General features: G+C 46.6%; 6 protein-coding genes across 6 annotated transcripts; 3 read left to right on the top strand and 3 right to left on the bottom strand.

Annotated features, from left to right (window-relative positions):
• Window positions 1–3,341: 3,341 nt before the first annotated feature.
• On the top strand, window positions 3,342–10,460 carry BKA55DRAFT_501758 (beta-ketoacyl synthase; the record flags this gene model as incomplete). Its single annotated transcript, XM_046186863.1, has 1 exon — window positions 3,342–10,460. One exon carries the CDS (start codon window positions 3,342–3,344, stop codon window positions 10,458–10,460), a length of 7,119 nt encoding a protein of 2,372 aa, XP_046054476.1.
• Window positions 10,461–11,156: 696 nt separating this feature from the next.
• On the bottom strand, window positions 11,157–12,708 carry BKA55DRAFT_559465 (uncharacterized protein). Its single transcript, XM_046191981.1, has 2 exons — window positions 12,277–12,708; window positions 11,157–12,157 (listed from the first exon to the last, which is right to left on the bottom strand). Exons 1-2 carry the CDS (start codon window positions 12,343–12,345, stop codon window positions 11,417–11,419), a joined length of 810 nt encoding a protein of 269 aa, XP_046054475.1. The 5' UTR covers window positions 12,346–12,708; the 3' UTR covers window positions 11,157–11,416.
• A 2,522-nt stretch (window positions 12,709–15,230) lies between these two features.
• On the top strand, window positions 15,231–16,019 carry BKA55DRAFT_535656 (uncharacterized protein; the record flags this gene model as incomplete). Its single annotated transcript, XM_046189722.1, has 1 exon — window positions 15,231–16,019. One exon carries the CDS (start codon window positions 15,231–15,233, stop codon window positions 16,017–16,019), a length of 789 nt encoding a protein of 262 aa, XP_046054474.1.
• A 1,769-nt stretch (window positions 16,020–17,788) lies between these two features.
• Window positions 17,789–18,569, bottom strand: BKA55DRAFT_559460 (uncharacterized protein). Its single transcript, XM_046191980.1, has one exon. The coding sequence runs from the start codon at window positions 18,442–18,444 to the stop codon at window positions 17,851–17,853; it is 594 nt and encodes a 197-aa protein (XP_046054473.1). The 5' UTR covers window positions 18,445–18,569; the 3' UTR covers window positions 17,789–17,850.
• Window positions 18,570–21,479: 2,910 nt separating this feature from the next.
• BKA55DRAFT_661036 (regulator of G protein signaling domain-containing protein) lies at window positions 21,480–23,431 on the top strand (the record flags this gene model as incomplete). The annotated part of the gene is made up of 7 exons (XM_046197571.1): window positions 21,480–21,514; window positions 21,565–21,697; window positions 22,250–22,720; window positions 22,792–22,898; window positions 22,945–23,048; window positions 23,127–23,315; window positions 23,393–23,431. Exons 2-7 carry the CDS (start codon window positions 21,678–21,680, stop codon window positions 23,429–23,431), a joined length of 930 nt encoding a protein of 309 aa, XP_046054472.1. The 5' UTR covers window positions 21,480–21,514; window positions 21,565–21,677.
• Window positions 23,432–23,674: 243 nt separating this feature from the next.
• On the bottom strand, window positions 23,675–24,791 carry BKA55DRAFT_559456 (uncharacterized protein). Its single transcript, XM_046191979.1, has 2 exons — window positions 24,547–24,791; window positions 23,675–24,452 (listed from the first exon to the last, which is right to left on the bottom strand). The coding sequence occupies exons 1-2, from the start codon at window positions 24,746–24,748 to the stop codon at window positions 24,133–24,135; spliced, it is 522 nt and encodes a 173-aa protein (XP_046054471.1). The 5' UTR covers window positions 24,749–24,791; the 3' UTR covers window positions 23,675–24,132.
• Between the last annotated feature and the right edge of the window lie 934 nt (window positions 24,792–25,725).

The following is a 25,725-nucleotide window of genomic DNA, read 5'->3' as shown; positions in this document are numbered from 1 at the left end:
CGATAAGTGGAAACCCATCAGGAAGTGCGACATGTCTCATCATTCTCTTGGGGCAGGCAGCATTCGGCCCTTAATTTCAGATTCTGCATCTAGCATCCCGACTTGTCGAAAAAGCTCACCTACTACCAAGTGTATTCTTGGCCCTGAAATTACAGGATTACGCACAACATAAAGCTCTCTTAAATAAAAGGAAAATAGTAACAACGATGACCGGTTTATCTCCGCCTTCCACGCCAGAATCTTCTCCTTTCTTCATTTTGTCCGTGTACGTTGCAGGATCTACAAGCCACAGCGACGAGTGCTCAAACGATGTGGTGTATCTCTCTAAATTCCAATCACATGCAAGTCGTGGTTAGTTAAAAGACCCATTCACCCAACATGCCGGCTGCATTTGGCGCAGTGGCATGATTGTGCAACCCTCAGGTTGTGACTGGTTAGTCAGCTAGCAAGGGGAGACGGCAAACACTCCGTGCAGGACACAAGCATGCCACTCTCTGAAATATGGTTAACATTTGGTAAGGACAAAGGCTTTTCGTCGCCCCGGTTCTACATTTCAGGTCCACTCACATACATCTTTTTTGGCCAAGCCCTTTCCCCTGACCCGCATGAAGCATGGCACACGGTACAAAGGTACTAAATCACCCATGTTACCCATTCTAACATGGAGAAGAGGTGTACAAGTTTGTACGATAGGGTTGGTCTGTCTAGTGATGATAGGACAGACTTCGGCTTCGAGCTTTGATCACGAGTACGAAGTCTGCCGGTATCCTCTTTCCCAGCTCGGAGCGGTGATGCTGGATAGTTTGTTATCATACGATGATACCACAGCCAATTTTTCGTTGGTTATCCTTCCTCGGGAGCTCCTTGGTTCTCCACGTGTTTCACGCGATTGGTTCGGAACTCTCCGCAAGTGATGAGCCTAGCCATATAGGAATGTTTGTGTAACAACAATTCCTTGGAACGGTAAGTACCGATAAGACAAGTACCTGAAAACGCCACATACACCCAACTGAGACCTACTCGGCAGGGTTTGGTCAGAACCTCTGCTGGTGAAGCCTGGAATTTACCCACCTTGGTCAACTGTGCCAACTCTGATAGGAAAGTGCCCGGCATCCGCAACTTAAGGCTTGTGCAGGGGGGTTCAAATATTTACTGTGTTAGGGGAGGATAACCAGGTGTCGTGATCTTTGAACTGCGTTTCGACAGAGCTTGAAAATGTATATCCCTCATGTCCGATCAGACACAGGCCACGATACGAAATGATCGACGGAATGTCTTGATCCTAGATCGACATGTGATATGGCATCTTCTCATCTTGGCTCGGAAGATATAGGAAGCGCTCTCATCACCAATGACGGGTCATAAGAAGAGTACTAACAACACTGCGTAACCATATGCATACAGTATAGGTACCCTAAATAGCCTCTTACATTGCAGTAGCCTATGTATCCATTCCTCTACTTATGTCATTGCTATACGCTAGAGTTTTCGGCTTTCTACAAATAATATCTTTGTATATATCAGCTTGTGATAACGATTCTGAAACCAATAACAGTTTAGCGTCAAAAGGACGGACAAAATGGCGCTGTGACTGAAATCCGCCTCAAGTGCTTTTCCCATTGTCTGAACGGCTGATCCTGATCATCAGTTGATCCTCGCGCTAGAGGTCGTGCTGGCCATAGCACGGGAATGCGGTCCTATACATAAGATGGGGGGTCGGAAACTGATGTTGTCTCAAAGCTGGTAAGATGTCTGAGACAGCAGGTCGTTACGTTCTCGTCGTACACCCTGCAAACAATCCCTCGTCGGAGGATCGCCGAGGATCATGGCAACCATCTGTGATACGCTATGCATGCAAGGACTACACATCCGAATTATGCTACAGAAACCCTGATGCTCCAGGTCGAGTGACTTAGTGGTCTTCTTGTGCAAGAGTGTAGTCAATCTCCAGATATTTGAGTAACTACGATACGTAGCATTGCGTCGTTGGAGAGACATTCCTGCGCCCCCATGCTGGAAAAGTCATACTTCAAGCCGACGGGAATATTAGGGTCCAGCAGTTCTAAGATTAGGTCTTATGCAAGCTTTTGCTCGAGCATCGACAAGCGAACGTGGTTCAGCTCGGCTGCAAGAGTAATGACGCGTTGCTGTAGAAAGACTGCATGTGCTTGTCTTAAGTCGCTCTTGGGGGTTTCCCTTGCTGTACTACATTTCTCACACAATAGAAACGCAAAGTCGCAAGTAGACCTCCATCTGGTACGCGATCTTCATGTTTGACACATCCGGACAGCTTGCAACTGCGCTTGACATTATTGTCTTCCAATTTTCATTGTCGTAAAAGTCTTATCCTCCTCTTTTGCTGATCTTGATGCATCCTATGTTAATGGCTTTCATAGCGCCGACTGATTATTTCGGCCGATGGTATTAGCAGTCATTGGCGAATGATAATGTGTGAAAGATCGGTTGACCATGTGTGGCCTAAGGTTATTGTCTACGAGACGCTTTCATTATCCAATCCCCGCAAATGAGAGTGTGGCAGCATCCTGCTGGTCAATTGTGAAGCTGAAGATTACATGTGAATCCTTTGTTGACCATATCAGCTGCGTATGTGATACTTCCTAGTTGTATGTAAGCCACACAGCTGATGAATGATGTATCAATCGGCTATGCACGTCGCCAAAGATATTACAATTCGGCCGTTGCCGGCACTCTACAGCCAGTCTGACAATTTTGGGAATATCTTACCCGTACAAGGAAGAGAGCTGCGTACAGTAATAAGGCCAAGGGAAAACAGATGCCTGGAATATGCTCCATCGAATTAACGACAGTAGGAGCCATCAAAAGGTCCTAGTCATTAGTAGTAGTAGTAGTAGTAGTAGTAGCAGTTGTTGTTGTAAATTAAAATAAAACGTTCATCTTTAGTTAGTTTATTATAGTAGAAATATAAAATGGTGATATGCCTTAGAGACCTAAATTTTACAGTAGGTATAGGTTAAGTAGCACTTAGCAGCATAATCAGTATGGAGCAAGTAGATGTCGTAGGTTGCATGAAGTCTTGAGGGTCTTTTCTTTATCTCCTTTGCAAACTTAGCATGTGATAAGCTGTCTAGAATCCAAGTAGTAGAGAAGTATATAAAACAGCCATCCTATCCAGACTAACTTGCAGCAACAAACAGACAACAGCGAACAGACAACAGCAAACAGACAACAACAAACAGACAATAACAAAAAGAAAAAACTAAGAAAAAAACCTGCACTTTTTCTTACATTCCCCTCACGTAGCCCTTACGCTACCAGTCCCATCAATCCATCTCAGAAAATACGAGTTTCCTCTATTGACCATGGCTAAACACACTGAGAAAGAGCCGATTGCCATTGTAGGCATTGGGTGCCGCTTTCCGGGAGGTATAAATACAAAGGCAGACCTCTGGCAAGTCCTCTGCCAGGGCCTCGATGTCCTGACTGAGGTACCGGCTGATCGGTTTGATGTAACCGCCTTACACGATGACGACGTTAGGAAATACGGACTCATTCGAAGCCGCAGGGGCGGATTCCTCGACGATATTTACAGATTCGATGCTGAGTTCTTCGGTCTGTATCCTGGAGAAACGTCCCGGATGGATCCTCAGCAGAGGTTAGCTCTGGAGGCCTCTGTGCACGCCATCGAGGACTCTGGCACTCCGCTTCATCGTGTGGCTGGGTCACAAACAGGTGTGTTCCTCGGAACATTCATGTCTGACCATTTGAGTATGCAGACAGCCACGGAGCAGCGGGACAACATCAGCCCGCATAGTGCGATGGGCGTGTCCAACAGCTCGATTGCAAATAGGGTATCGCATCGACTCGATCTACAGGGCGCCAGCGTAACTCTTGACACCGCTTGTTCCAGCAGTCTCGTGGCATTACATCTTGCCTGCCAGAGCCTGTGGACAGGTGAGAGTGAAGGTGCTCTGACTGGTGGCGTCAACGCTCTCCTTCGGCCTGAGTCCACAATCTTGATGACGAAGGCCGGGTTTCTTTCTCCAGATGGCGCCTGCAAATCATTCGATGCGGAAGGAAATGGATATGTCCGTAGCGAAGGTGTCGGAATGGTGTATTTGAAACCCCTTAGCCGAGCGCTTCAAGACAACGACAGAATCTATGCCACGATTCGCGGCTCATTGGTGAATTCAGACGGATACACTTCAGATGGATTCACGGTCCCAAGTCTGAAAGCACAGACCGCACTTCTACAGCGTGTATACTCCAACGCTGGGGTAGATCCTTCTATGGTGCGATATGTCGAAGCTCATGGGCCTGGGACATCAGTTGGCGATCCTGTTGAGGCACGCGCTGTCGGAGGACATATCGGGCTAGCGCGTGGGAAAGGGGATAAGTTCTTGTGGATCAGTTCAATTAAAGGCAACCTAGGCCACCTGGAAGGTGCCTCCGGCATTGCTGGCCTCATCAAGGCTGCACTCGTGACCTATCATGGTGCAATTCCTCCTCAGTTAAACCACAGCATCCCTAATCCGGCAATCGACTTCCAATCTCTCCGTCTCAAGATCCCGAGATGTATGATTGATCTAAAGCAAGACGTGGAAGGCGGGATCATGGTTGGCGTGAATTCTTTTGGGGCTGGCGGCACGAATGCTCATGTGATTCTAGAGCAGGCTCCTCCCATCGCTGGCGGCCATACATCCCTCCACGACCCTCGGGTGTTTCTTCTGTCTGCACGATCGCTATCTGCTCTCAAGGAATCATCACATCAACTTATAGATCATTTAAAGCATCAGAAGCCTAACCTAACGGACATCGCATACACACTTGCCAGCCGCCGAAGCCGCCATCGCCACATTTGTATTATCCCCGCCAGACAACTCGACGAACTGAACGATCGCCTCAACCAGCTGTCATCTGGACGGACTCCAAAAGAGGCCTTGGCCTTAGAGAAGAAGTATGATAGACCTCGGGTTGCCTTCGCCTTTTCTGGTCAAGGTGGCCAGTGGTTCGGTATGGGTTTGGCCCTGGCGCAACAGGAACCTGTTTTCCGTGAGTCGCTTACGGCATTTGATGAAATCTTTCGGACACATTCAGGAATCTCCATCGTCCATGAAATATCAAAGCACCAAGATGAATCCCGCCTCAACAGCACTACAATCGTTCAGCCTGCTATCGTGGCCATTCAGATTGCACTAGCAAGGACATTGATCTCATACGGTCTCGAGCCCGAGGCAATTGTAGGCCACTCAATTGGAGAGGTTGCAGCCGCGCATCTCGCGGGTGCGCTGTCCCTCGAGCAAGCTGTTACCGTTATTTATTATCGATCGAAGATACAGAACCGGGCTGCTGACCTCGGTTCTATGCTGGCTGTCGGACTATCCTCAACGGAAGCAGAAAAGATTATCTCCCGGAAGCAGGTTGCTAAGAGAGTGGCGGTTGCTGCTATGAATGGCCCTAAAATGACAACGATAGCTGGAGACTCAGCAGATCTGCAACTCATTGCAAAGGAGCTTGAAATGCAGGGGACTTTTGCTCGGTTTGTCAACGTGGAAGTCCCATACCACAGCCATTTCATGGACCCTCTAGAAACCGACCTTACAGACGCGCTAGCATCAATTCAAGGCATACCCACCAATATCAGTCTCTACTCCACTGTCACAGCCTCTATCGAGCCTGGGACTCATCTAACTGGAAAGTACTGGTTCGATAATGTGCGAAAGCCAGTCCGATATGTCGAGACCGCCAAGAGATTGATTGACGACGGCTACAATTTTGTCGTCGAGATCGGCCCACACCCTGTCCTTGTTTCGGGGACTCGAGACATTGCCGAGGCTGCTGGACGCAAGGTTAACATCCTTCCAGCCATGATGCGGGGCAAAGACCTTGAGCCCTTTGCCATTGTTCTAGGAGCCGGGTATGCTGTTGGTGCCGATGTTCAGATTGATGTTTTTAATGGTGGAGGTGGTCATTTTATCGACCTCCCTATGTACCCCTTCCAACGGAAGCACTTTTCATTCGAACATCCAGAGGCTCAACAACGCCGACTTGGGATATCCAGGCATCCATTCAATGGGGGTTTGACTAGCTTAAGCGATGACGGCCGCGGAAGTGTCCGCCTCAGGGCTAGCACCGGTGTCTCTCCTTTCCTAGCTGAACATGTCGCTGATGGCACTATTATATTCCCCGCTTCTGCGCATATCGAGGCTGCTTATATGGCTGCAAAAGAATTTATGCCACTCGCAGACGTCTGGTTGGAGTACCTCAAATTTGAACACCCTTTGGTGCTAGCCCCGCCCGAGGAATTCGCTCCTCAAGTCCTCCTTGAGATAACATCTATTGCAAAAACTTACACCATCAGTTCCCGACCAGCGGATTCTCCCCCCTCGACACCATGGCAGACTTGTTCTACAGGTCGAATCAATGCCCTTGATTCGATGTCAAACACCAGTGCCGAAGCACTAGAAGATGTCAGGTCCCGAGTTCAAGCCGGGAAAGCATTTGATAAAGAAGAATTCTACACAACACTCGAACGATCCGGCCTTCGATATGGTGAGGCATTCCGAGGTATACAAGAGTTATGGCAACTCGGAACAGAAATCCTTGCCCACGTCAAGCTTCCCGAACCCCTCACTCATGACACAGCTCGATTTCGATTTCATCCTGCGTCCCTAGACGCTTGCCTACATACAGTATTCGCCGATGTGCAACATCGTGGTGACGATCGCTATGTGTATTTACCACACAAGATTGAAAGAGTGCAAGTCTCTGATACATATGGCGCAACCGAGGTTTTTGTATATACCAAAATTCAGCACCATGACAGCAATTCACTGAGCTACGATACACATGTATACAACGCATCTGGCCGTGTAATTGCAACAATTCTTGGAGTGACAGTCAAACGCCTGCTAGGAGCATATATCCCTGAACCAGTTGAGTATGAAACTACTTTCCAGGAGGAATCGCGATCCACTGGCGACAGAACAGAGGCAGACTTTGCCAGTGTCTTGGTCCTCGGGAACAGAAGTTTGGAAGTCACTCAGCTTGCCCGAGAGGCATTCCCCCGGGCGTCAGTCTCCCATAGACCTGTGACATGGATCGAGCGGTTCGCCGATAGCAGTGCAAAAGACTTCAGACTAGACCGCCGGACGCTCATCGTGATATCAACGCTGACACCGTCGCCAGACCACGACCTGGTAGCACAGATGGGGTCTGTCGTTCCGACTCTCTTACATCTTTCCCACTGGATTCACCATCAAGGTGGAACCCCTACAGTGGCAGTACTACTTGCGGGAGCGTGCATGACACCGTCAGACTCACAATGCAACCCAGCCACGGCTGCGTTAGAGGCCGCGGTGCGTTTGATGGTGAACGAGCTTCCCCAATCGGACATCCGTGTCATTGACCTTCCCTTGGGCCAGAACGACTGGGACTTCCAGTCCGTTAAGGAGGAGCTCCTGTCTAATCGTCACGACCGTCATGACACTGTTGTCGCGATACGCCCCGGAGGGCGATTTGTTAGACGGATTATCCCCCTTACCGCCGAGGAAGCCGAGAAGCGAGCCATGGAGAAGCTCCCCGCGCAAGGCGGAAGGTATACATTTGAGCCAGATCAAAGTGGCATCATCATCAGGCAACAAACTTCGAAAGACCTACGCGCAGAAGAAGTAGCTATTGAAGTCCATGCCGCTTCGTTGAACTTCAAAGATGTTATGAATGAGAGGAACTTGGCAAGTGATCTCTCCGTCTCTGGCGCACTTTCCGGTCGGAAGCTTGGCCTCGAAGTAGCAGGGCAAATTGTTGATATAGGGGAGAATGTCAAAGACATCCAGCTCGGTGCAAAGGTCATGGCCCGGGTTGCGAATGGGCTTGGTGGATTGGTTACGACCGATCGCTGTCATGTTTCCCCAATCCCTAAGCAACTCACAGCCTCTCAAGCTGCTTCTATCCCAGTCGCCTACGTCACAGCATACTATGCTTTAGTCCATCTCGGCAGATTGACTGATAAAGATACTGTTCTCATCCATGCAGCAGCTGGAGGGGTCGGGGGGGCTGCCATCCAGATTGCTACGCTCTGTGGGGCTCGCATCCTTGCTACGGCTGGTAACCCTAGCCGTCGCGCTTGGGTTCTTGGTCAGGGTGTTGAAGCGGTTTTTGACTCACGGTCTGTATCGTTCCACGACGATATCAAGACCTTCACTAACGGCCGAGGCGTCGATGTCGTGCTTAATTGTCTCACGGGCTCATTATTCTCCCAGTCTCTCGCCTGCCTAGCACCTTTTGGACGCTTTTTAGAAATCGGAACGACCGACATCAACAGGAACACGAACTTGGGCCTCTATCAATTCAGCGAGAATCGTTCATTCCTAGCTGTTGATATTGACCGAATGGCACTTCAAAAGCCGGAACTCCACACCCGGGTGCTTAAAGATGTTTACACCCTCTTCGAGAGCGGGAAATTGGTGCCTCCTCCCATCACTGAATACCCCATAACACAACTATCGAGAGCCCTCAAATCACTATCTCGTTCTGCAGTAATCGGAAAAGTGGTTATGACTATGCCAGAGAATACCACTATTGAGGCATCTGTGCCGACTCGACTGAATTTGCGGGCTGACCGAAGCTATCTCATCACTGGAGGGGCTAGCGGACTTGGCCTGCAAATAGCAAGATTTCTGGCTGAGCGAGGAGCAAAGCACGTTATCCTTGTGAGCCGTTCTGGCCCAAAAACGGCCGAAGATAAAGCGATTCTTCTCGAAATGGAGGCAAGTGGTGTCGCGATTACAATTGAGCACGCGGATATCAGTAACCGGGAAACGGTCGCATCGTTATTCTGCAAGCGAGACTGGCCGGCAACTGCGGGTATTGTTCACTGTGCAAATGTTCTGCGTGAGCTCTACTCATATGATACATCTATGGAAGATTTCTGGACAGTTTTTAATCCAAAGGCACTCGGTGCATGGAACTTGCACCTAGAGACAAAGGATATGCATCTTGACTTTTTCGTCATGACTTCATCCATCTCCAGCATGTTAGGGCTTGTTGGTCAATTCAGCTACGCTGCGTCGAACCAGTTTCTAGACTCGTTGGCACACTATCGCCAGGCAAATGGCCTGCCGGGGCTATCACTTAACTATGGAGTTCTAGGAGAATTCGCCAGTATGACTCGCAAGTCGGCGGAGACAGATAAGCTTATGGACATTTTGCGATCGTATGGCTTATATGCAATGAGTCTGCCGATGGTCCTTTCCGCATTTGAACACTCCATCCTTCAAGGTGCAGCGCAACGAATGGCTTTGAACATCGATTGGTCGATATTTCTCAGAGCACACCCACATCTGCTCCGTGATGGGGCTTTCTTCGGGTTAGATGCAGAAGAAAGTAGGAATGGTGATCCTGCATCTTGCGGATCATTCTTTTCACCTCCAGGGCCGGCACCTTCCGAGGCAATCGCTGAGACACTGCGATCTAGGCTCGCCAAGATCCTTGGAGTCGAGGTAGACCAGATCTCCCTTACTGAGAAGATCGACAAGTATGCATTCGACTCCATCACCATGACTCAGATCCGAGGTGTGATACTTCAAGAGTTTCGAATCTCGTTTGCACTCATGAGGTTATTTCAGGGTCCTAGCTTGCAGGAGATCGCCAACGAAGTTTCGGTACAGATGGGCAATGATACTAATAACCTGACAAACAGCGAGAACGGAAGCGGGTCAGATGACGACCACGGCATGTATGATGGCCTCAGCGTGGTATCGAAGTGGTTTGTCCGCGGAGTTCCCCCAGTGAAGCCCCGAGGCCGGCTTTTCCTATTCCACCCTATGGGGACAGGAGCTTCATTCTTTGCCCAATTCCTGCTAGATCCACCAGAAGGCTTTGACACTGTCGCGGTCCAGCTACCAGGGCGCGAGGGGAGGAATGATGAGCCTGTGCCTTCTCAGATGGCCGAGATCGTTACAGGTATAGTAAGCGAAATTGGCGAGATTGGAGCCCAGGACGCTTTCTGGGGACACTCATTCGGTGGCGTTGTCGCTTTCGAAACTCTCAGAGCTCTCAAAAGGCGAGGCAGTATCTTGCCTCGCCTGGTAGTTACTGGCACCATCGCGCCTCATCTTGTCCGTCTATGGCAGAAGCGAGACGTTCTTCTCCGAGTTATGGCCGACGACTACAGCCCAGACTACATGCTTGCTGTATCGCGATACGTGGACGACGCCAACTTTTTCCGGGCCCTACTACCGAAAATGAAGAAAGACATGCCATTTTTGATGGGATACCAATATGTCGAAGAAGATGAGGCTCTTGGTGTGCCAATCACGGCGTTTGCGGCACGGCAAGATGATGTCGTGTACCCAGATGAAATTCAGCCATGGGCCTCACATACAGCAGATTTTAGGCTTTTTGAAGTTGACGGAGACCACTGGTTCTTGCATCGTAATCGCGACTTGCTTCGCCAGACATTGGAAGGGATGGCAAAATAATCTGCTTCTGCCTATGCAGGTAGGAAATAGGCATATAAATATTAATCACTACTGTTTTTCGGATCCAGAGTGAGATTCGATTCTCGGGTTTTACGTGTTTCGTTAGGATTCGGCTAATTAGAAACTGTTGAACACGTGCTGGGTTATCACATGCAGGCAGGGGACATCTAATATTGCGCACGTAAACAGTAGAGACGTATAGTGAGCTCGCTGCGAGTCTCTTGACTTTTCCTTTCTCCGTAATCTTAGACAGCTTATTGCGAGACCACCCATTGTTAAATTAAACTCAGGTTCAGCGCCTGAAATAACCGTTATAAGATTTCTTACATGAAGTTAATTATCAGCTGCTAACTAACGTAAGACATAAATGCCAGGCATAAGTCACATAGATCTTCAGTTGACTCTGCCTACTGGTATTACTTACTACTAACGTATCTCACCACCACTCCGCCCCACCTATAATCATCTCACGATATTCAGTTTAAAGGAGTAGCTTAATTATTGCGCAATGAATATAGCTTCAATTTTCTTCATTTCTTAGATACCTATCAAAAAACGCCTATTCTTCCGTAGGTTTTTCTCTCTTTCTATTTGTACGATTTTCTGCGGCTAGTTGGTTATTTAGCTTCCATGTATTAAGCTCGGCACAATCATAATGCATAATCAGGTCTTGAATGTCAGGAAATACCTTATTAGGGTCAAAATTGATTTTAGATTAACTTGATAGCTTTAATGTTGCTAATTTGGCTCTTTGGACTGCGATTTCTTTCTCCTAGAACGCTGTAGCTGCTATTCTTTTGTCTAGGGACTTTGCCGCACTTCTGTAGGATTAATCTAACGTCCCTTTAGGCATTCTCTGACGACCAATCGACCCGTTGGAGCGGTTTTTCGATATCATGACTTGTTGAAGGCGTCGCGAAGATATTATCGCCCTCTTCATTCTCCCAAGAAGCTGGTCACAAGAATAACGCAGCTCTGTCCTTCTCTTCAAGCACAGTCCGCTCCATTCGTGCCATATCCTTCAGCAGCCGGTCACGTCTCAGGGTTGATAACTCAACCTCGTTTTCTAGCTTGATAATTCGCTCCCTCGCGGCCTCTAAGACCTGCCCCCTGCTCAGGTAACGACCAGGATTGCCTGTAGCATCCTTGCCAGCGTAATTGGGGTCTTGTGGCGTAGGCAGCACTGCGAGAAGATTCTCGAATTGAGCCTTGAGCCGGGTGCGATATTGCTTCTCTACTAGATTATGGCACTCCCTGGCGTGTTTCTGGCTGTTGGACAAAACTGGGTGACGACGCTTTCGATTCTTTGATATGCGTGATGCTGATCGGAGTTGGATTTCGGAATCCTGACTTGAATTGCTTCCGCTTGGTACCAACAAGTCTGATGAGTTGTCATCATCTCCAGCAGGAAACACGGGCTCGCTCGAGTTTCGGCTCCGTGACTCCACGCTGGGAGCGTATTCGAAATGGTTAGAGACCGTTTCAGTGCTCGTTTGGTAGGTCGTTGGCAGATTGGCTTGGAGGAGACCAGAAATTTCGAATTGCAGGACAGCATCATCGAAGAAATGCTGTGAATTGCAAGACCCGTCTGTATCCCACATATCTCCTTCGATGATAGTTATTAACAGGCCATGTGAGCGTATGCTCCCAGCGTGAGGCATGAGCTTACCTTGTTCAAGAGAAAGATTGTGAGACATCTGCCGCCTAACATTAGCTCACTGGGCCCCTCATGGCTGTTGCATTCAGATTTGGGAAAGTAAGCATGAAACAAGGTTGTCATCCCGGTCAATATGAAGGGGCTGCGCAGCGGAATTACCTGGAATTGAGGCTCATAGAATCTTTGTAAGAAAACATCGATTTCGTCGTGAGTTTCTAGGTTGACCATCTTGATGCCTCAAATAGTATTCTGATTTGGTGTGGATTTTGATGAACTTGTCAAAGGGGACGAACGATTGGTCAATCTTCAGAAGTAGCCTGAGTTGTCACGTTTTCACATGGCCGCATTGGCACTTTCCAAACCAACGCCGATGAGTACCGATTAATCGTATGTCCCCAACGCGAGCGCATCCGTATTCCCAAACTCAATCATCGATCGATCTATTAATTCTCAGACTTCCTTGTCGACAGCAAACCTAACAACGGACCACCGGAACCTGCAGCCGGCGCCGGGGATCTTATCCATAATTTGTCACACAGTTAAGAATAACGTTTTGTTGTCGATCTTCTACATCGCGACCTTGATGGTTTGGTGGAAGATAAGCAAGGATTATATGGGTCTCACATCCTACACGGGACAATATAAGCTTCCGCAAAGCCTGTGATCAACCTCAAATTTACCTTTCCGGCGTTCCTTAGGCTTAACGCTTACCTCGGCTTACCTCGGAATGCTCAAGGTACTCTTGTAGCTTGTGAATGCTGATGTGGATAGGCTTGAGCTATATTGTAGGCTACTTTGTGGTTGTTTTGCCTGTAGGCTTCGAATTAAATGCGGAAGTGGTACATGAAAAAGTGACGAATGTGCGTTTTGATTGGTCAATGCTTATCATACACCTGGGAATCCACAGCTTGAATGAACCCCTTGCTCCTTTGCAGCAAGACTGAACCAGAGCATGCAAGGGTGCAAGGATCTGAGCTTCGTTCTACCAACATGTTCAGTGTGACTTATGTAGAGATCGTCAATGGTCTAACCATTGAACGGCAGTTTGTTCAAGTGACTGATACACGCCCACATCCACTCACAACATGATGGATTGGGATTCCAGTTTTTTTTCTCACCCCTTGCCTTGACTGGCATTAATCCATCTTAAAACTCGTACTACTTAAATTTGATGTAAACTAGTGAGCACTTCTTAACAACTCGAAATGAAAGGGGGCGGGGGCCTGTTGCATTGTTCGGCTGTAGCCTCGAATCACTTCGTTCGGATTCGTCATGTTTTCACAATTGGTTTGCAAAACCCGGGCTTGTTTGCCCTTTTCTCCAATGTTGGTGGCAAACACACTTTGTCTTTTACTGTTAGACCACGCACTCATTGTTGTATTCATCATAGGAGCATCTCGTACGTAATAATGGAATGTGACAGTGGAAGCGGCACTCAAATTCATACCTGTTTTCATCGATCGTGCTTTCACCTATCGTACAAACGACGCAATTCTTCCATAAACGAGAGCGATGACCTCATCTACGCCATTTTTGTCCGAGTTTTTAAGGATTTCTGTGTGTGTCACATTACGTACACGTTTTTGCTCCTCGTCCCGAACTCGCAGTAGCCGGCGAATCGGTTTCGACGTTGTTCATTTCGTCTCGATCTTATTTACGTGCTCTGTCAAACTCAAACCTTTGTCCAGGAATGTTACGCTGGGGTTATGTGTCACACTCGAAGACATTGACCTATATCGCGATTATTCGTACCAGTTGCCCAAAGCTTGAGCATATGGTCAATAGTGTTGTTTCCTTCTCAGATTTTGCTGTGAGAAGGGCACGTTAACGAAATTAATAACCGGAGGCATTGTGGTCTCCGAAGAGCTTTAAACTTTCAACATTCCAGTCATTCTATTATGGCACTATCTCGCGCATGATTTCTCTTGCAAAGTCGAAGAAATCCTGAAACATATGATAGGTATATACAACAAAAGAAGTTTACCGCTCGATACGACAAAAAGGTTGTGAGATAACATATCCTACGAAGCCGACACAAATCTGCAATCAGTATATACTATTCCGTCACATCGCAACACGAACATGGATGGTTTCATCAATCAATTCAAGGTTCAAGATGATCAGCAACTTAAGGAACCTTTTTCTTTCTTTCAAGCGTGCCAACAGCAAAAGGGACGTAATATCAGCTGTATCATGAACGGGCTAAACGCGAGCGGCCAACGTCATGTACAGTGCATATAGGTCCTTGTTTGCCTCGGGACTTTGACGAGCCATCGGGGGTCTCGGAGCAAAGGAACGCGCGCAGATCTTAACTAGACACAGATTCATTCCGCATCGGGCTCTAGAGACTCAGACGGTAGTGGAACCAGACCCACAGCAGCCGGTCCTGCAGGGTTTTGTATAGTTCTAGGACACGAGTAAGTGGGCCGTTATCTATCAGATCATGGGACGTCACAGGCAGCTATTGGGTGCTTTTCCATGCCACTTTCAAATAAATCCTTGGCTTGTGGAATAAGCAATTTGTGTTAATATGAACGGCTTAAATTCGAGCCAACGTTTGAAAAGGTAACTTTCTCGTGATCTGACCTCTATCATCATGATGCTTTCAGCGAACGAAATAGTGTCTAAGTAGAGTTCTAAAACCAGCTATCAAAGGACTTCCAACTTATTTACAGCTGCCTCATCTTCAAGTCATCGGCTTTTAGCTTGCTTTTGATATCCTGCCCAGATCCCGCCTTTTATTAGTTAAAGAAACGACAACCCTCTTCTGAACCTCAATTGACTGCCTGCCTGCTGCTAGTGACACTCACTTCTCATCGCAAGCAATCTCCTGTTTTTATTGAGCCACATATACTGTACCCTTCTTCTCCCTGTCTGTTACCATCGCACCGCCGAATCCTTGTCTAAAGCGCGCCGCTCCATTTTAGTGATACGTAGTGCTAAAGTTGGGGCATCGGATGTTGGCCCAACTTTTCCTGTGCTACTTTTCTCTTCTCGAAACTTGTAGTCGCCGTCTGCCTTGGCTTCCGACGGTGACCATCTTGGGGAAGCGAAACCTTAAATCTACACTCTACACCTTTTTATGAGCCTTGTCAGGTAGACCTGACACTGCCATGCCGGGCGAAACCTTGACGCCTCGGCATCTATACGGAGACCCGTACATAACAACTACCAGGCTGCCTATCGAAAAGAGTACATCGTCCAGCTCTTCGCAAAATTGGAGCTTGTATGAAAGTTTTAGAAAGACATCACGCTGCTCGCATCTAGCTCGTTGCGACGAAGAATATATCGATCTAATTGATGAGACGTCACGCAAACCGTTACAAGACGTTAAGGAGGACGCCAAGAAACTCTTGCGACAGCTACTCTCATCACTGCCAAGTCAGAAGTGCGACAGCAAGGCCCATCACGGTTGTCATCAATACATCAGCCCCAACTTCATCCCTACCAGTCTCAGGAACAAAAGACGAGCAAGAGGCGGCTTACTTTGGAGGGACACGCCACATAGTCCACCGTTAGGGACTCATGTCGTTCTTGTCAATAATACTCACATGTCGCAGCCAGAATCAGAATTCCAGATCGTTCAAAGGCAACGGGGAGACACTCAAACAAGTCGAAGTAGCTCCAATGAATCTTTAAGGCCAGCTTTACGAAGGCATGCTCATCACCGGAGCTCCACAGAGCCGGCACATTCCAAAACAGTGCGCTTCAACCCTGATTTGGAACATGTGCGCCGCTTTTACCAAACGGATTCTTCTCTCGCTATCAGTACGGACCCGACGCTTATTAGCGATCATAGCGAGGACAGATTTATCATATCAAGTATGACGAGCGGCGCGCCGGACGAACATCCTCGTATTAGGAGGAGTAACTCACTCTCAGCTTTCCGCGAGATGCTATAACTTGACAATCGATGCACATCAGGCTTGAGAACCCGCCGTCTGATATAACCAGGTGGCAGTCTTGGAATCCGTCATAATAGACTATTTGGGCTTTCCACAGATCGGCTGTCTGTCTGTTCACTTTTAAACACTGCAAAACTGTCTCGAAAAACATTTCAGAGTACTCTGGTACCCGCATTGCTCAGTCCATTTCTAGCATCAGCTAGGCAGAGACAATTTTCCTTAAATTAGAGCTGTTTTTTCTATGTCTTCGTCATCTGGAGGGTTGATGAGATCCCTGGAAGGACAGTTTAGGGACCAATTCTCAAATAGTTTTTGTACGAAGGAAAAATAAGCAAGCCGTATGATAGAATCAGAAGTTACCCATAAAGATCGGAAAGACTACATTATTGTTAAAGGCTACTTGGGCAGATGATATTACGAGTTATCAGTTGACTAGTCAAATTCCTCGGTCAACGTCAGCATAAGTCTGATTTGGTTGTTTGTAGCACACTTCGTAGTGGACGCCTCTTGGTTATCAGGAACCTATTGCCTCAAAACCAAGTCAGATGGAAAACACCGAGAACTTCACCAAGAAGACCAAACGCGGTCGTAAACCTGAGGCTGACGTTATAAAGAAGCTTCCAGCCGCGCGAGAGCTTCACATACGTGAAAACAATCGAAAAGCTGCAGACAGACACCGTAGCCGGAAACGAAGAGAAGCGGAAGAATTGGTCGCCCGTCAAAAAGCCTTAGAAGCACCAAATAATTACCCTTATGCTTCCTATAACTCACTTAGAGTGGAGGCTCTCTACATTAAGTGGCATCTCTTGCAGCATACAGATTGTGACTGTGTTATGATCCAGCAGTACATCAAGAACGAGGCGAAACACTGCCTGGATAGTTTGCTTTCCTTACATTCCTCCTCGCCCTATGTATCGGGATTAATGAACGATCAGGAGCAGCAAGGAAACGATGACGGAGAACGTTCAGTGGCAACAAACCTGGCGATGTCACCTGGCATAAACCACACGGATAATGGCACATTAAAATAGATATCAAGTATTGAGGATAAAAGGTTCCTCGGGACTCATGGCCTGAGAGCGATGTTAGTCGACCAACAGAAAAGGATGGTCGAAGGAGCAGGCCAATCATGAGCTTGGAATGCCAGTCCGGTACCAACTACTATGCAAACGTTTTGTTTTCGGCCGGCTATCACAGAATGGCGCGAAATCTCGTCAAAACCCGATAGGAAGTTTAATTCCGAGGCCGAAACACGTTCCAGGCCTATCTGTGCTGGCTCTTCTAGCATCTTATTTGGGTCAACCATGTTAGCCCCATATTTGACACTTTCGGGACGTGTCTCCTCTTTCTTAATGAGGCTTTAGCGCATAGCCACAAACTGATTTTCTCCAACTTTATGCTGGGGATCAATGTCAATTCAATTGCGAATTTGTATTTCTCATAACCCACTAACTATTCGACATTATTCACAAAAATCCCATATCTTGACAGATCAAAGGCCTGATAGAGCTCACCTGATGTCTCGATCAAGCCATGTCCTTTCCCCAAGTTGGTTATCAGCTGAAGACAAATGACTACTGAGACACAATGGTCTAACAGAAGATCACACAATGAAAAAGCCGAAGATGGACGCAGTACGGGCCATAATCAGATTTGCGATCGTTACAGGTCGCCAGCCATGACCCAAACTACACCAACCTGACATCATTTAGTCGATATCGCTAACCAACAACCCCTGACGCCCTCAAATAGCCAATAGCAGGCATCGCTTCAGCCGCCGAAGATAAAAAACTGAACACTGGGAATTGGGCTTCAAGTTGACCTGCTACTATGCTTGAACGAGATGCTCCACGCTGGGTGGGAAGATTGAGTTGTCAAATTCCATGGTCGTAGGATATGGCTCGTTGCTGACGATGTAGTTCCAGCCGTTGTAGGTCCAGCCGTCGCAGGTAAAGGGATCATTTGGAGGAGGGTTCATTGGGATTTGTAGTATTTTAGAGCCGGTCGTTTCTGATGACACTCTTGTAGTAGTGGTAGCGATTGGAATTATTTCTTCCCCCAATACTGGGGGCGTAAACCCTCTTGTTGATGCGTGCGTGGACGATTCGGATCTTGTGTCTGTAGCAGGTTCGCTCGTGGTCAAGTCAACGAGATGACAGCGAATAGTGGAGCCTAGCGAATCGAGCACTCCTAATAATTTATCCCTTTCCTTTGTAACGTGGCCCAGCTGATCCATCAATGAGGTTATTTGCGACTTGGTGTCGTTTTGTCGTAGATTTTCGACCATGCTCTCGAGGTGCGCAATGCGCCTCTTTGTCCTCTCACGCGCTGACCTCTGCGCCTTGCGATCGACTTCCCGCTTCTTGAGCCGACGGGCTTCGGCCCTAGTGCTCTGGGTTTCATCGTACATGGTGACCGTCATCAGGGATGGAAACCGAAGGAAAAAAGACCCAGCTGGAAAGCGGACAAGTCGGAGTCGTGTCTCGGAACGGAGACAGACGGAAAGAAGTATTTTCAGGATAAATCGGCGGAAGTAGACCAACAGGCTTTTGATGGGCTGCTCATGCCAGGGAAAATAATGTCAACTTTAAGTACCAAAGCAGCAAAAGGGATAACGCCAAGATTTGATAGTGGTGTTATCTACTAAAAGTCATAGGTGAACAAGGCTAAGCCTACGGCTTGTTCCGAATTGCTCGGCAGTGGTTAAACGCTCGTCTCGATATTCCCCAGTGGCCGTTAACCAGATCCCGTCCTTCAGTTTTAGTGGCGACCGAATGTCTCGCTAGCTTGTGATCATTATAAACGTAGTAATAAACGCGGACACGATGCTCTTATTTCCCGGCCCCACTCCGAGGTCCGTTATTTCTATCACTCGCTCTCTGTCATTCTTTGTAGAGGCTGGCTCAAGATGGCCCCTTGCAAACCTGAAAATCGGCCTGTGCCATTGACGTACCACTCAGCGGTCCCAAAGACGACGTGACGGGCTTCCTACCCTCAGCTTTGTGAACGGAGTCTGTTCGTCACTCGCCAATATCCGGACGGCGATGTGCAGTCATGATTGGTCGACTAAGTTCCCGAAAGAGGCCAAGGCGTTTTCGTGCAAGCGACGACAGCGTCCACCGTCACGCCATGGATCTGGTGGGGCCCCTTTACCGGCCGCTAAACGATCTGTACCGGAGCGGGCTGATCTAGACTAAAGGAATCTCATGCTACAAGTTGGTGCGGGACCGGCTGCTTATCCCGGCCGTTCAGCTACGTAGGCTTCACTTTTAGTGTCAGGTCATGTGATAACTGACAGCTGACAGCTGGCACACGGACGCGTTTCACTGCCCTTGCAATCGAGCTCATTGCCTTATTATAATCCCGGGATGTCTTACTACTCAGCCTGCCTTGGAACTCATTTGCATGTACGGCATGTCGCCCGAGGGTGGGCTTCGATGCCGCCTCCCTTATGGTGTCTCCATCACAATCCTCTCTAGCTACCAGATGGTGCTGACATCTCATCATCGTCGGGCAACTGCGAGTTAAAGACAGTCCCATTCCATTCTTCACTGGTACTAAAATGCTCCATAACACCGGGATCAAGCTCGCAAGTAGGCATAACCCTGTCAGATCCAGCAGGAGGATTATGAGCTTATCTATAAGATTCAATCAGATTTTCTAGACGTCTACGTCCAGCCGTGTGCGATTACACTTACCGGGTTGTGCAGCATGCGTTTCCCCCAGTGTAACACCCAAAAACTCTCACGACGAGGGTCCTAACCAATTCTTTTATGAGTTCTGCGGAAAGAACTAGCTCAACCATCAAGATAACCTCTACAGGCACCTCAAATGGCACGCACGGCTCAACGGCAGTACCCGTGGTGTCCACTTCATCCCTGCACCGGCGCCTGTCATAGACCAGCATTAGCGCCGTCGTAAATGATGAACCACTGAACAATGATCATCATTGGCACGGCTACCTAATGCAACGTTAGGCATGGTGCATGGCTTTTGAGGCAGGAGCGCGAGGAACCACCAATACGTACCAACTGAGACACAGCAATGAATTTGCTGCAGCGTCTTGCCACAGGGAAATCAGGGGTAATAAGAGCCATATCAGTTAATCAGTCTGTTTCCAAAATGACCAAGCTCTGCCCCTGACTGGACGCTTAGAAATGCCTCAGTGCTCGCCAGAAATGTCATATGATGATTTGCATCCCCCATGTCGACCTTTTGTGCTGTTGTGTGATCTCGGTAAAATGAATTCGAACTATGTCCCACTATTCCCTGATCTGCGGGAAATGACCAGGCTGCGGTTTAAGGCTCAGAGAATTCTCGATCGTGGTCGCGACCACTTCCCCTTGATCTGATACCCATATGGGGTGATAAAGCAAGGCTTTGTATTGCCTTGTTAATACTGGCCTGCCGCGGCTACTGAAACGAACAGGGCTTATGCTATCGAGGTTTCAACGGAACCTGGTAATTTACCTGATATTCTTGCTACCACTAAGAGGTGAGGTGAAAGAATATAATGATGAGAATGCAGTCTAATTTGTAAAAGCCCAGGTGTATATATATTTACTCTACCCTGGAATTTACAATTGGCCTTACGGAACTACCCTGTTGCCCATTCCCGTCAGCCATCTCAATCGTCTCCGATGTCTCACAACGGCACGCAAATTCCGAAGGGGATTGACATGTGATTATCTTTAACATGAAGAAAAAAGATATGCATGTACGGACCGAATTATGCCTCGTGGGTCCAGGTGTAAGTGGCATACATCAGCAAAGATAAAGGCTCCTGTATGTTTGTAAAGTCCCGTAGTTAGTGACTTGCACCTATTCCCACATCGTCTCTAATCTAATCCTTTTGTTCTCAACAAGAGCAGCCTATCAATTCCCTCGATTCTTTCCTTACTAGCTCTTTCGCTAGGTTATACAAGACATAGGAAATAACAATCTACTCTCCCGAACATCAGGGAGATCCTTCGACGAGCTGATTCATGCCTGCCCAAGGATTTATGACCTATGCACTAGTGAACAGAGACGAAGAAGCACGGTTAGTTCATGCTGGCAGGAATGGCACAACTTCAATCTCCGTTCACTGATCAACTAATTTGGACACAGTCATCACAGCCCTTTGACTGTAACCCCCGAGGAACATGACTTTGATTCTCCCCCAAGCCATGCTTCTATTGGGCGCCGCGCAAATGGATGGTCAGGAATTGATTTTTCCGTGTTATCCGGGACACCATTGTCTAGCAGAAAGAAAGCGGTCCTGATAGGCGTCAACTATTTTGGTACTCGGGGCCAGCTACCGGATTCGAACGTGGGCGGATTGGCATGTCTATTAAATCAGAATTACGGGTATCGCGAGGAGGACATAATCTTGCTCACAGACACGCAGCAGCGACCAACGAGTCAACCCACCAAGAAACAGATTTTGCTGTCTATGCACTGGTTAGTCAAAGGTGCCCGGTCTGGAGATCATTTGCTGTTTTATTATTGTGGTATGTATTTGTTTCCTCGTCGGCCTATTCTACAGAGCTAATTTGTTAAGGCCATGGCGACTTACAAAAGCCACTCGTACCGCTCGATTTTCTAGAGAACGGTTTCATCAAGATCTCAGGTGTCCAAGATATTCTGACCTCGCAGCAAAATCCTGGGGTGCTGATGACGGTTATCATCGACTGGTACGGCCATAGGAGCAGTATGCAGGAATGGTTCGGCAACCTATAGCTCACCTGTTGGGGTTTAAATAGGTCAGCTAGACCTTCTGTTGTATTCGTACTTTTTGACATATATATGTTAAGAAAATAGCCTAATCTTCACCCACTACTTAACAAGGGCACTATAACTTTATTCCCTATCCCAAATCTATAAATAAAGTGGTATAATCTCCGGTTAACGGGGATTTTGATATTATCTGCAAACTGTGTACGTAGAAAAGCAATAACAAATATAATAAGCAAGTAGACCAGACAAGTAAGTAGACTAACTATATTATATACCTTAAATCCTAAATATTAAATTTTTTAAAACTTTATCTAGCTTATAAAACTTAAAAGTCTTAAAAAAGAGAGCGTAAATAAGATATTCCTTAATTACTTTATAAGTAAATTTTATATATTTATAAAAGCTTAAGTATATAAAGTATATTATAGATTTAATATATTATATAAGTATTAGCTTTTATTAAGTTAAGTTTAAATTTTAATAGCTTATTTAAGTTACTAGATCTTAAGGTATAAACACCAGCAGGTATATACTATAAAGGGATCTGTTTGGCAATTAACGCCAAAGGAAATCACTATATTAGACCGTTTCTGCGCGAGAAATGGCATCCAGAAAAAGCAGGTTTCTGAACTTGCTAATCTTAAATCGACGCCGCTTGTTGTCCTTGAACGAGACTCACAAACTGACAAACTTCACTTTAATCAAGGAATTATCGAGATCGTTTTTCGTCGACTCGTCGGTGCCGTTAGGTGTAATGCTATGTTAAGCTTGACCGCTGCTGATTCAAGCTCGATGCTCGAATATAGGGATAGTATCACTGAGGTTAAGACTACTGCTGAGCTCAAGGTTAATGGAAAGACCTACCACAATACTTTCACCGGCAAGGCTATAATCGACTGGTTAATGAACTATTCTACCATTATGGAAGAGCGCGAAGCCGTTGCAGTTGCCACTCTTTTCGTGGCCTACAACCTAATAAAGTGTGTGACCAAGGACAGGGCATATACTTTCCAGAATCCAGACGCTGGGAACAATATCTTCCATTCAGCAGGCATGCTATCTATCAATTAACGCAACGCGCTAAGGACCTCATCAATGGCTCAAGTTCACTACGACCATCTCCAGAGAGGGAGCACTATACTAGCTACCAGCGGAACGGTATCTTCAAGGATTCTAACACGCAACGACTCGACAAAATCTTGAGAGATCCGTCAGCGCGACTTCTCTTCCGCGAGCAATCCCGAGACATATTGCGAGGAGAACCTGACATTCTACCAAGACGTGGATGAGTTTATATGGAATAGTAAGGTGGCCACGCGTGGTGCCTGTAGGGAGCTCAATATGACCACGAACGCCGGCCTCAATGATAGCATAGCTCAGGCGTAGAGAATCTATCATGCCTTCCTTGCTGCTGGCTCGCCTTGCGAGCTTAATATTGACCACCAGCTGAGGAACAGTCTTACAACGCGGATGACCAAGGCTGTAAGTCAGGTCGCTAACATGATCAATACTCTTGAAGAAGTGATATTTTTATTCGAGGAAGCTCAAGATGTTGTATTCAAATTAATGGCTAGCGTAGGTTTGATTTAATACCCACCTCGTTATCCGAAAATCCCAACTCGAGATCTTCGACCTGGTGCTAACAGAAACAGGACTTGGGGCCAAAATTTCTGAACAACCCTAAGTACTAGCAGCAACTGAGAAGCTATAATTTTGGCGTAGTTAGAAAGGGTCCCGGGTGGGGATAGGGATGGCTACCTTTGTGTCCCTTGTACGCTGATAAAGATGATTCGTTATGAGTCTCCCAGAGTAATATGGTCTGACATTACAGGTCGAAATTATAAGTTTAGATTTGAAAGAAAACGCAACATAGGTCACCGAGTCGTGATATCTATCCGCATACTTAATATATTTCCTACTATAAACAGACCAAAGTCGGACATTGCTATGTTCAGGCGCGGATGCCAAGAGTTTAGAATCTTATAAGAGTGTTATAAATACAGCATATCCATGGCCTTGAAGCTCTTACAAACATAAACGACTATCGGCGAGCCAAATCATAACAATTCTATCATTAGAATCAGATGCAAGAATTTTGCAGTCGTGAATAAGAGTTACACCCGTCACCCAGTTGCCATAGCCTTCTAACACCTCGAGCATGTGGTATTTCAGAAACTGTCTTATAATACAATTCTTTTAGGTAAAGGCCAGGGCTGCAGAGTATATTTAAAAAGGATAGGAGCAGATAATCCGGAATTAAGAAAGGTCAGCCGCATAACATCCTGCAGAAGCTATGCCAGGTTTCTGTTTCCGTCTCTCTCAGCCTTAGGCAGCATAATATCTGATAAGTGTATATCCTCAATCCCTAGCCTCTTGGCTGGTGTTGCTTAATCTATGCAGGGTTCACTATAGATGGGTCCTGATAGGGTTCAGCGATATGTCGAGGACGATGCTTGGTGACAGTAGTATTGGCGCAAGTAAACCCCTGTGGCTTATGGGTCCTCTGATAGGGCTGCGGTGAATGTTGAAGGGATGAACTCCTTAGACGAGTCACAGCCGCCTGCTTTGGGAAGGGGGAGTGGTTTGCTATAGCTTCTTGTGCAGTGTTTGGGGAGCTTCTACCAAGAGGTCGAGGATCCTGTTCCTTTCGGCTAACTCTATCTAATCTTTTATAGAGTCGAGTTTGTGTAGGGATATCAGGAAGTGGTTTTTCTAGAGGTAGTATTAACAGGGGTTCTAGTAAGTAAGGGTTAGTAGGGAACAGAAAGGTATAATATAGGTTTTTTAAGAAATAAACAATTATTACTTTTATTAATTTCTTTAGGGTTAGGCATAGGGTTAATCCAGATCTTATTAGAGGGTTGGTAGTACTGGAAGGCCTTCTTATAAGATATCTCTGGTTCGGCTTGGTCGTTAACAGTACCAGGTGAGGATCTGTTAAATCTAAATGACCTTATAACCTTGTGTCTAAAACATTGACAGGGGCATTTCTGCGAGCTAACCTCCATATGTCGGCTTGTAGTGCTGCCTTGATAAAAGTGATTACGAGCCCACTTGAGGTGGAATGGCCCGTTTAGCTGTTTGGTGATGCAGGCCATTACAGGAAAACGAAGAATGCTCAAGTGTAGTCAAGTGGCAAGCAGAAAGAAGACCAAATGAGGGCTTCTAAGGCACAACTAGTCTGGTGGGATATTTACACACGCACGGGGTGTTATAGGCGTTTCTTTCTTCTATATATCAAGACAAATCCCTATTTCAGAGTGAGCCATGGATAAGGGTATTCGCACTTGGAGGGACAGATACACAACCAACTCGGTAGACATAGTCTAGCCTTTTTCTTCTTTAGGGGTTAAATTTAAGACGTGGAATTCTGCATGCTGACCTCAACGTTGAAGCCGCCTCCCCGGAATCCCTTATATTGTCCTAATTTGCACTTTTTAGTTGCGTAGTTTAAACGTCATATATATCAGTCGCTAAGCTTTATTAAAGTAAGAGCCAGTTAAGAGTAAGCAATTAATTACAGGACCAAAGCGCTGTGGCGCCATGCTTTATTGGGGTAGTAAGAGTATTGCTGGGTTATTGCGTGTTCGCTACGCTCAGACTCCTTATCAGCTGGAATAAATTGGGAATTCATTGCTTTACTTGGGACAGATTTATATCGTGACGTAATTTCAAGTCACAGGACATATAGATAACTGTAGTTTGCAGTAAATTAGAAAATTTACCTAAGCTTGATACGCCCTAGTCTTTAGAATCCCCTTACCTCTACTCCCTCTAGTCTTACTCCTTTAAATAATAATACAAGTATAAGCTTTTATTATATTTTATAATATAGCAATCTTAAGTATTACTTAATTATATTTATCTTTAATTTATATTTATTTTATTATATTATCTTATAACTTAATTTAATTTAATATTTACTTATTAAGTTAGTTTTAATTTACTAATATTTATACTTTTTATTATAACTCTTATAGTTATG

The sequence above is a fragment of the Fusarium redolens genome (assembly GCF_020744475.1).
Source record: "Fusarium redolens strain MPI-CAGE-AT-0023 chromosome Unknown BKA55scaffold_3, whole genome shotgun sequence".
NCBI classification, from domain to species: Eukaryota; Fungi; Ascomycota; class Sordariomycetes; order Hypocreales; family Nectriaceae; genus Fusarium; species Fusarium redolens.
Note: the sequence above shows the minus strand (reverse complement) of the source record. Positions and strands in the feature narration are given on the sequence as shown.

Excerpts from the sequence above, each read along its gene's own strand:
- BKA55DRAFT_559465 (XM_046191981.1), bottom strand. The coding sequence starts at position 12,345 with ATGGTCAACCTAGAAACTCACGACGAAATCGATGTTTTCTTACAAAGA. Across the intron at positions 12,158-12,276 it reads TCTATGAGCCTCAATTCCAG|ATGTCTCACAATCTTTCTCT; the intron begins GTAATTCCGCTG and ends GTTAGGCGGCAG.
- BKA55DRAFT_559460 (XM_046191980.1), bottom strand. The coding sequence starts at position 18,444 with ATGACGGTCACCATGTACGATGAAACCCAGAGCACTAGGGCCGAAGCC.
- BKA55DRAFT_559456 (XM_046191979.1), bottom strand. The coding sequence starts at position 24,748 with ATGGAGGTTAGCTCGCAGAAATGCCCCTGTCAATGTTTTAGACACAAG. Across the intron at positions 24,453-24,546 it reads CCCTAAAGAAATTAATAAAA|AAAAACCACTTCCTGATATC; the intron begins GTAATAATTGTT and ends TACTACCTCTAG.